This window comes from Doryrhamphus excisus, chromosome 20, assembly GCF_030265055.1.
Source record: "Doryrhamphus excisus isolate RoL2022-K1 chromosome 20, RoL_Dexc_1.0, whole genome shotgun sequence".
Lineage (NCBI taxonomy): Eukaryota > Metazoa > Chordata > Actinopteri > Syngnathiformes > Syngnathidae > Doryrhamphus > Doryrhamphus excisus.
The window spans coordinates 9,036,938-9,047,882 of record NC_080485.1 but is presented as its reverse complement, the minus strand read 5'-3'; the positions used below and the strand labels follow the sequence as shown (position 1 = coordinate 9,047,882).

Genomic DNA, 10,945 nt, shown 5'->3' with positions numbered 1-10,945 from the left:
CTGTGTTGGAGGGTAAATCCCTTCACTGTTCACTCACATCTAGCAGACTCAAAACTATTACATTATACTGTAGTGTAATATATACAGCAATATGATAAATACAACAATATAGTCGCTACATTGTGTTGTATTGATATTTGTAGTATTTGAGTCCATTTGTTTTAGCATGTGTAAAAAAAAATGCCAATAAAAGTGTCAAAAGCATTTATGTACCTACTTCATAATAACTTTGATGTTGTCTATGGTTATCATCACACTTTCCCTTTTTCCATAAAAAAACAACAAAGCAAAACTCAAACACATCTTAGATTGTGAGATGCTCACTGAATAAACATTTATTATTCAACTCCTTTAGTGGCGTTCTACTGTATAACGTAGTAATGTATGGTACAGGTGGCCTCAATACATATTATACTTTGGTGTTTTAAATGGGCTGGCAAGAGCGTCAGCTATGTGTCCTACCGTGTGTATGTTGTTAACTGCACTATTATTATTATTATCAATATAAAATAAAATGAGAGTTTCTATTTCCAAAAACAAGCATTCTACACAAGATTTTGCCAATGGGCAATTTATTTTGTTCATTATTGTTGGTAGCCAAGAGGTCATAGCAGCCGCTTGGGCTCGTTTATCACTCTCTTATCATCTTTACACAGACTCATTACACAACCATAATAAAGCATGACTTAATAAGAACATGCTACTCTGGAATAATTGCTCCCCACAGATATGGCTAATATAACAGTGATGTTGCCTTCTTTTTACCCAAATGGCATTCAGTGCATTTTCATTCTGTTTGGTATAGGCACAGCACTTAATAGGCAAAATTGATACCTCAATAGGAGATAGTACATCCACGTGACTCCTCACAGCCAGTCAGTGAACGAAGGTAATAATAACAAAAGTGAAAAAGTGATCGCGCCGCTGTTAAAACATAACTGTGGTTTATGACACCTCAGTTCAAAGTAGAAAAGGTTATTGTCTAAATGTTGCCAGAAAACACCTTGATGATCACCAAGACATTTAGGAAAATACTCTGTGGTCTGACGAGACAAAAGTTGAACTTTTTGGAATGCAAGTGTCCTGTTACATCTGGTGTAAAAGTAAAGCCCCATTTCAGAAAAAGAACATCATACCAACAGTAAAATATGGTGGTGGTAGTGTGATGGGCTGCTTTTCTGCTTCAGGACCTGGAAGACTTGCTGTGTTCTATTGAACCATGAATTCTGCTGTCTATCATGAAGACATCATGAAGACATCATGAAGGAGAATGCTCAGCCTTCAACAGTAAAATATGGTGGTGGTAGTGTGATGGGCTGTCTTTTTGCTTCAGGACCTGGAAGACTTGCAGTAATGCAGTAAATAAATGGACCCATGAATTCTGCTGTCTACCAAAAAATCTTGAAGGAGAATGTCCAGCCTTCAACAGTAAAATATGGTGGTGGTAGTGTGATGGGCTGTTTTTGCTGCTTCAAGATCTGGAAGACTTGCTGTAAATAAATGGAACCATGAATTCTGCTGTCTACCAAAAAAATCATAAAGGAGCATGCCCGGCCTTCAACAGTAAAATGTGGTGGTGGTAGTGTGATGGGCTGTTTTTGCTGCTTCAGGACCTGGGATACTTGCTGTAAATAAATGGAACCATGAATTCTGCTGTCTACTTAAAAATCATGAAGGAGAATGCCCAGCCTTCAACAGTAAAATATGGTGGTGGTGGTAGTGTGATGAGCGGTTTTGCTGCTTCAGGATTTGGAAGACTTGCTGTGTTATATGGAACCATGAATTCTGCTGTCTACCAAAAAATCATGAAGAAGAATGCCCAGCCTTCAAAAGTAAAATATGGTGGTGGTAGTGCGATGGGCTGTTTTCGCTGCTTCAGGACCTGGAAGACTTGCAATAATGCAGTAAATAAGTGGAACCATGAATTCTGCTGTCGACCAAAAAATCATGAAGGAGAATGCCCAGCCTTCAGCAGTAAAATATGGTGGTGGTAGTGTGATGGGTGGTTTTGCTGCTTCAGGATCTGAAAGACTTGCTGTGATAAATAAAACCATTAATTCTGCTGTCTACCAAAAAATCATAAAGGAGAATGTCCGGCCATCAACAGTAAAATATGATGGTGGTAGTGTGATGGTCTGGGGCTGTTTGGCTGCTTCAGGATTATAAATTATAGATATATATGAATGATATGCTATAAATATAAATTATTTATATTTATTTACATTTTAATAACGCTTATGTTATTCAAATGTTCTTTATTTTGGCCATGTATGGTTTCTAATGTATTTCATTTGCCTTGAAAATGTGTTACTTCTTATAGGGTGACTGTGTCCATAAAGCATAAAAACAAATGATGTGCATATTGTACAATACAAGTACAGTATATCTATTTTTATGTTGCAAATATCTTTGAGGCAAATAACGTGCCAAAGGCCACACCTCTGTACATGTATATGAGCATAAATAACCTTATTGAATGCTGTGTTAAGGTTATAATCAATCCCGGCTGTATTTAAAACGTTCTAAGATAATAAATGTAGCCCTGAAGGCTATTTACTTTACACCAGTGCGCCACACTGCCTCTGTAAGGAAGCAAAGTGTTCCAATCAGAGGGAGTTTTTCAATGAGCAAATACTCTCATGCCATGAAATAGCAACAAGGCTGCCATGGTGCTGTTGTAGTGATGCCTTCATTGTTTATCGGACATTTGTGTTTCTAAACAATAAGACAGACTGTTATTCTATCGTGGACCTAAACACGAATGTTAAACGAAATATTATATGTTAAACTAAAATATGTTTAATGTAAATTCATATCCGGTACAGCATATTTGATGAATATTCGCGGTTTTAATTATTCTTTACGAGCTACACCTGAATGCATCATACGGTTTCCAGCCGGTTATCATATTTGCTACGCCTCTCTACTCCTCTACGTCGCCTGCATGCTTCAGAGACAACAAACGTAGCGTACAGGTAAATAAATAGTATTCCTAAGGTTGATTTTTGTACGTAAATATACCGTTAAGGGTGACAATTGCTGCACTCGATAATAGACGCGTTATGTCCTGCAACATGTCCGTTAAGGCTGATTCCAAACACACACACTCAGTCACTGTTTTTGATATTTTGGGGTTTTAAATTATAACAATGAGTACATTAGTCGAATATGTTTTTTTTTATCATGGTTAGCCTGTGCGTAAAATGACACCTGGCTGCCATTGTGTTATACTGTTTGGAGAAGAAGCATCATTTGGAAATGATCCCATCCTGTTTTGTTTTTGTGTATTTAATAAAGGCAGCATCTTAACATAATAAAATATTATACTGCCAATAATATTTATCGAAATATTTCATTTATGTCGCAAAATTCAGCACATGCAATGTATGCAGAAAATATTTATACACATTTGTGATGTTGCTGAGAGACTTCCTGACGTCAGTGAGACTATCTGGGATAATCCCATTAGCGTATTTGTCTCTGCAGTCAAATGTGAGGTCAAAGTTTACCCCAATGCTAATGCAAGTGTTGTGTGTTTGTATGACAAACAGGGGGGGGCCATGACTCTGACCAGGGGCTCTTTCACCTACGCCACTGGAGAAGAGTACCACGGGGAGTGGAAAGAAGGCAAGTTATGTGCATCATCAATGCACACACAAATGCTCTTTTTTTTTTTTACATCCAAGTAGCAGAAATATGTGCGTTTTTTTCATGTCTATTCATTACTGCATGAAATTTCTACTTTCTGATTTGTTTTGGCGTGACGTCTTTGTCATTCTCTCAATGTCACGGGCAAATGCTACAGTATTTTATGTCAACAACAGTTAAAATGATCACTTTTGACTGTCTCTTTAATGTGTTATTTTCTACAGACAGGGTGCAATAGTTAAAGTGCTGCCGTTTTTTGTCATGTATAGTTAAATTATTCTGGCTTTTGGTCTTGGTTTTACAGATTGATGTGAGAGATTATTGTGATAATGTCCATGAGGTGGGACATCTCAGTGATATTTTCCAAACTATGGCATCGCAGCACGGGCCAGAGTGTGACACATCCACATTATGTCTTAGCCATATTGTACTGATCAGCCAGAACAGAGGCGTGAATAACGCTTTCCCTATATTAATTAAAGTCCCATTTCCAGGCCTATGATCCTAACCGGTCCACTTTCATATTTTGTAAACCCACATGCACTAAGAAGGTATATATATATTTCAAGAAAAAGATTTGTGATATAGGTGAAAAGGCATATTATTTTTATTATTATGAACTTTGCGCTTTAGTTTCTATTTTTAAATTTTCCAACTATTTTAACCTTCTTCATTAAATATTTCTGTCATAATACTATGACATTATTCCCATAATATTATAACTTTGGCCCCAAACTAATTTTCCAAAAATGGCAACTTTATTGTGTTGTGTTTTGTCCTAATATTACGACTTTTGAAAAAAAAATATATATATATATATAAATTAGGCATGTCCGATATTGGCTGTTTTGCAGAAAACCAATATTTCAATTTCTGATACCGATATGTGTAACATGACATATCTCCTGTGGAATGAACAAATGTGTATTGTCTACAGTATTTTGTTAATATCGGTTTTCATGATTGGGGAAAAAACGATACCGATATCAACCGATATCACATTTCATGCTGATAATTAACGGACATCCCTAATCCAAAATATATACCTGTATCTATATTTGTTCCTTTAGTATTTAAACTCTACGCTAGTATTTCAACTCTACGCTAAAACGATATTATGACATGTTTATTGTCATACAATTGGGACGTTTTTTCATTAGAATTTGAATATTTTCCCTTTACGTTTTGACTTTATTCTTGTAAAATTATGTCAAATTCTCCAACTATTTCATCTATCTTTTCTTGACTTTATTCCTATAATGTTATTATTGTAAAATGATGATTGCTTCATTTTCTACTGCTTAGCCTCACAAGGGTTGCGGGAGTGCTGGAGCCTATCCCAGCTGTTTTCAGACTGGACTGGTGGCCAGCCAATCACAGGGCACATATAGACAAACAACCATTCACACTCACATTCATACCTATGGACAATTTGGAGTCGCCAATTAACCTAGCATGTTTTTGGAATGTGGGAGGAAACCGGAGTACCTGGAAAAAACACACAGGTAGAACATGCAAACTCCACACAGAGATGTCCGAGGAGGGAATCGAACGTGGGTGTTGTAGCTGTGTGGCCTGCGGGCTCACCACATGCATACGTTACCATTGATCGTACCATGACTAACAGGAATTGCCTCCTGCTGACAGTTTTTTTGACAGTGTAGACTATCATGAGGAAAGCAAGAACATTCCTAGACTGGTGACTAAAACCCTGGTAAATATCCGCTGGATTATACTGCAGTAATTCCCATCACACACAGGAGGCAGATGGAGCTTCTAATTCATTGCTAAACCTTTAGCTCACAGCGGGGAGGTGTGTCGTGACTCACGTGGCGGACCCTTCACATTACATTATAGTTTTTGTAATGTGTAGCATGTTAGACTACTTGTTCAAAGAAGCGTGGGTTTTCCTTAAAGGTCCTATGTACAGTAATACTGATTTTGTAACAATGTTACGTATATACAATGTAGTGGAAAAAGTGTTTGCCTGATTTCTCTTTTTTTTTTTTTGCATGTTTGAAAATGTTTGAAATCATGAAACAAAATTAAATATTTTATGATTAAGGGAGAAAATAAATTCCAAACCTACATGACTCATGGCGCCACCATAAAACTTGCATGGTCTTTTCTATATATTGCTCAGTGAAATCAATAAATGTGCCCAGGAAGGAAGTACTGCAAAATACTGTAAGTGTTACATGGTATCATGAATATACCTTGTACTGCATGGTCTCGGCATGTACTCTAGTACCTTATTGGAGGTTTACAATTAACCCTTAGATGCATAAGTGGGTCAAAAATGACCCGGTCAGGTTGTTTTCTTGAAATATCTTCGTGATGAACATTTTTCATCATTTCATATTCCAGGTATTCCTCAAAAAACATGTTTTGGCTATCATACCATTCACATCACTTCATTAAGACTCATCTCAATTTAGCCAGAAAACATCTTCATGATACCCAAGAGACGAGACAAAAGTTGAACTTTTTGGAGGGTGTGTCCCCCATTACATCTGAAAAGGAAAATCATAAAGTAAAATATAGTGGTGGTAGTGTGATGGTCTAAGGTCTATTAAGTTTAGAGGGCAATCACCTTTTCACACAGGACCATTTAGGTTTGGATCTTAATAACAAAAGTTTAATTTACTGCATTTTGTGTTTGGTTGTGTTGTCATTGACTAATATTTACATTTATTTTGATGACCTGTGTGACAAACATTCAAAAATATGGAAAATCGGGAAGGGAGCACATCACTGTATAATACGGTCCAGTCCAGTAAAAATGGGCCTATTTGAGGCATAATTGCAAATGGTGATTAACCATGATTAATCTCATTAAAACTGGAGCAAACAAGTATTTTTCTCATGTTCTGTGTTTATGAACAGGCTCTCAGGACGCAATTTACAGTTAGAACACATTTTTAAAAAGTCTGTTTTGCATAATTTTCCAGGTCGGAGGCATGGTGTCGGCCAGCTCAAATTCCAGGATGGAACATGTTATGCCGGACAGTTTGAGGATGGCCTCTTCCATGGTGCCGGCGTCCTTCTCTTCACGGACGGGTCTAGGTGTGTGAGAAAGTGAGGTCATTGAGGTTATACCAGACTCTTACAAGTCTTGTTTTTTTTTGTCGGCATGCTAGGTACGAGGGCGAGTTTGCACACGGGAAGTTTCAAGGCACGGGGGTCTTCAGTCGATTTGACGGCATGAAATTTGAGGGCGAATTCAAAAGCGGACGCGTCGAGGGATACGGTGGGTCTATGGAAGCCATTCTTAGCAACTGTGCTTGGATGTCATACAATGCTGTGTCTACTTCTAGGACTGCTGACATTCCCGCATGGAATTCACGGCGTTCCACGCAATGAGGGCTTGTTCCAAAACCACAAGCTCCAACGGAGAGAAAAGTGTCCCGGAGTGGTGCAGAGGGCACAGGCGTCAGCCACCAACGCTCGCAGTGTGGCTCTCTGACTCTTTTCTAACCTTAACAACTATGTCATTGTTCTTGCTCCTCAAAGGAGTGCCTCAGGGAGGTGTACTCCTCCCCCCTCTTTCATTCAAGTCACTTCTTTTCATCCATACTGTAGATGAATTTACAGAACGCACAAAACCACATAGCACATCTTTAACATCACATTTTCCTCTTCTTGTTGCGCCCATTCATGTCTTAGCTAGCTAATTGTTAGCTAGTTCTCATCAGTTTGCTAACGGTCACACTAAAAAGAACATCAATTCTACTACCACTACTACAATTTAAGTCATAATTGGCAAAAAAATAAATAAATTTGACAAGAATGAAGCCCTAATTTTATAAGAATTATTTGTTTGAATAAAGTCATAATATTGCAATAAAAACTTGAATGATACTAGAATAAAATTGTAACTATTGTACAATAAAAAACAGTTCATTCTATGCAGATGAAGTAGTCATTTTAAAACAAACAACAAAGTCATAATATTGCAAATAAAGCAAAAACGTTTTGAAGTTAAAGTCTGAATTTTACCCCAAAAAAGCTCTTACATTTATGCGAATTGTAGTTTGTCATTTTGTATAAAGTCAGGATAATTGTCTATGATGAAAAAACGACTTGATTAAATAATAGTAATATTACAAAAAAGAACAAAACATTTTATAAGGCAAAAAAAAGTCCCTCATTGTACGTGAATACAATCACAACTCATCCATTTTCTATGCCGCTTATCCTCACTAAGTCACGGGGTATGCTGGAGCCTATACCAGCTGACTTCAGACGAGAGGCGAAGTACACCCTGGCCTGGTCGAGGGCCACATACGTGTAGACACATTCACACTCATACGATCGGAAAAAATGGAATTAAAGTTGGAATATTGCAATAAGAAAATACTTCATGAAAAAGTGTTAATTTGACTAATTCTGTATAATTTCAAGAATACGTTATAATTAGGATTTATTTTCCTTTCTTTCCGGTGTGTCCCAAATACTTTTTTTGGCACTACGGTTAAAGAAAGTTAGCCTTTAATCATAATGACTTTCCTGTTTATTAGTTGAGCCTAACCATAACTTATGCTAAATATTGTATAATATAATAGCCCTGCAATAAAGACTCTGCTTTCGACGAGTTGTTGCTGAGAGACATATTACATTTCATTGTGACAAAACGTTCAAATGAAAGCACCGTTTATTGCAGGTGTTGTTTTATGTTCCATAAAAAATGTTGCAATATCTCCTATATTGTCCATATTCATTCATTCATTCATTTTCTACTGCTTATTCTCACGAGGGTCGCAGGGTTTGCCTATATGTTGGAGCCTATCCCAGCTGTCTTTGGGCGAGTGGCGGGGTACACCCTGGACTGGTGGCCAGCCAATCACAGGGCACATATAGACAAACAACCATTCACACTCACATTCATACCTATGGACAATTTGGAGTCGCTAATTAGCCTAGCATGTTTTTGGAATATTGGGAGAAAACCCACACATGCACGGGGAGAACATGCAAACTCCACACAGAGATGGCCGAGGGCGGAATCGAACTTGGGTCTCCTAATTGTCCATATTGTGTTTCTATACATTTTTCACATTTGCCTTAAAGACGTTTTCCGGTACAAGCTCATTCCATTTTCGACAGCGTATTATTGTGTGTGTGTGTGTGTGAAACGTTAATGGATTTGTGGTGCGTTTGAAGGCTGCCTTCACTTTGACAGACACTGTATTTCCTCGTGCACGTAATAGTCGTTATCTAACTTGAAACTGATGTAAATGCCTTGACTTTGGGACCTAAACTGAGGCAGCTAAAAGATTTTCAGTATAGTCAGTGTGTGTGATGTTGTTGTGAGGCGTACAGTGATTGTATTGATTTGGACCTACTGTTTATCTAATGGACATGATGCCAAGGGCCAACCACAACTAATGTGATGGTGCTTGAACAGCTGTTAGGCCTTATTAAGTGTTTGTGACTTGTTTGTGGTGGCCTGCTTCTATGACTACAACCAAAGACAATCCAAGTGGTACAATAATGGAAGTATGAATCATATAAGTCTAATAGTCCAAACAAATAAGACAAATCAACGTGCAGGAAAATGAGATTACATTAGGAGTGGTATGAGATTTAAATGTAAATATTTCTGCAGTGTTTTTTTTTTTAATTTAGGAGAAAATGCTCACAATAAGCTCATATACATGTGCTTGCTTTGCCTATTTCTGTAGCTGAAATAAAAAATACCATTTTAAATATTAGGGTAATTAGAACCAAAAGTGCAGAGCGGTGCATGTTTCCAAAAGCGTACCAGGATCATTTAATATTCCTTCTATGATGTGCAATGAGTGCTGTGTTTCTATATTGCTATAGCGCTTATTTTCCTTTCTAATCTGCACTAGCCTTCTTTCTGAAAAGATTCCACTCCAACAAGATGCATGCATGGTGCTTTAATAAAAAAAAAAAAAACGTGCCTCTTTCAAGAAATTCATTCACTTGCCAGGCAAATATCATCGCCATGGTTACACCTTTTTTAAATTATATATAATAATGTAATGTTGCTTTTGGGGGGAAAAAATGGTTTGGTATGTATCACATACATGTTAAAGGGTTGTTGAATGAATAAAAGTCACATATTGGAAAAAAATGTGGTTTTGGTGAATTATTCATACATACATGCAGAATATTGAGGCATAGGCCTAAGATGTTCACACTGTAAGTATGAAAAATTGAATAGAAAAATGGAATTTAGACAATGTAAAAGTGCTTTTAGTAAAACCCGACTGGCAACACACTGTTTTGTGTGTCTGTAGTGTTAATGCTAATGAGCTATATGGTACCAAAAAGCGCTATTGTGCACTTTATCCACACAATACATCAATACAATAATATAACACAGTGTTTTCCATACATTCCCATCACAAATACATTTGGACCGCCACAGATTTTCCACAAACACATTATAACGGGACTGTCCGTGCAGCTTGTCATTACAAATGCCGTAATACCAATATCATATCACCAATTATATCACATTTTTATGCTGATATCGATAATTATCGGTAGAAATAATTATCAGACATCCCTATAAATAAGGTTTAAAGACATGAGGAAATTAAACGCATTTCTTATGACACAAACGGAAAAGTTGTGTTTTACTCATTCATACACAAAAATCACCACAATTATGCAAGTCTATGATGCTAGATTAGCCTATGCAAAAAAAAAATATTATACAATGTTTTTACATTTTTGCGTGTCTTATCATACAGTACTTAGCGTCTTTTAATACTTTTATGACGGTAATAAATGCTAAAATGTTATTTGTTTTTGCACCATTTTTTTGTTTTTTTTTAATTGCAGCCTGTTTTCTATGTCGGCGGAGTATGTTTTTATGTTCAGGAAAGAACACATAAATATGCATACAAACCATAAATAAATAATGTTATTCACAGTCATTTGAACTAGACACAACATGGAATACCACTATGTGTTATGTTTGTTTAGGATGTAGGGCTCAACAAATAGGTGAGAGCTTGTATGCATACAGTGAAAAAGTGTTTGCCCCTTCCTGATTTCGTATGTTTGTCACACTTAAATGTTTTAGATCATCAAAGAAATGTAAATATTAGTCAATGACAATACAACTGAATATAAAATGCAGCTTTTAAATGATTTTTTTTATGATAAAGGGAGGCATTACACTACCACCACTATATTTTACTGTTGGGATGATGTTCCTTTTCCGAAATACGGCATTATTTTTTATACCAAATGTAATGGGACACACATCTTCCAAAAAGTAAAATATTTTTTCTCACAAAGTATTTTCCCATTTTGGCCT

At 36.7% G+C, this 10,945-nt stretch overlaps 1 protein-coding gene across 1 annotated transcript; it reads left to right on the top strand.

Annotated features, from left to right (window-relative positions):
- The first annotated feature begins 2,901 nt into the window (after positions 1-2,901).
- Positions 2,902-9,742, top strand: morn4 (MORN repeat containing 4). The gene is made up of 5 exons (XM_058058511.1): positions 2,902-2,975; positions 3,552-3,627; positions 6,600-6,714; positions 6,789-6,898; positions 6,966-9,742. Exons 2-5 carry the CDS (start codon positions 3,561-3,563, stop codon positions 7,112-7,114), a joined length of 441 nt encoding a protein of 146 aa, XP_057914494.1. The 5' UTR covers positions 2,902-2,975; positions 3,552-3,560; the 3' UTR covers positions 7,115-9,742.
- Positions 9,743-10,945: the final 1,203 nt, after the last annotated feature.

Coding starts and splice junctions, on each gene's coding strand:
- morn4 (XM_058058511.1), top strand. CDS start 3,561: ATGACTCTGACCAGGGGCTCTTTCACCTACGCCACTGGAGAAGAGTAC. Junction 3,628..6,599: donor CCACGGGGAGTGGAAAGAAG/GCAAGTTATGTG, acceptor ATAATTTTCCAG/GTCGGAGGCATGGTGTCGGC. Junction 6,715..6,788: donor CTCTTCACGGACGGGTCTAG/GTGTGTGAGAAA, acceptor TCGGCATGCTAG/GTACGAGGGCGAGTTTGCAC.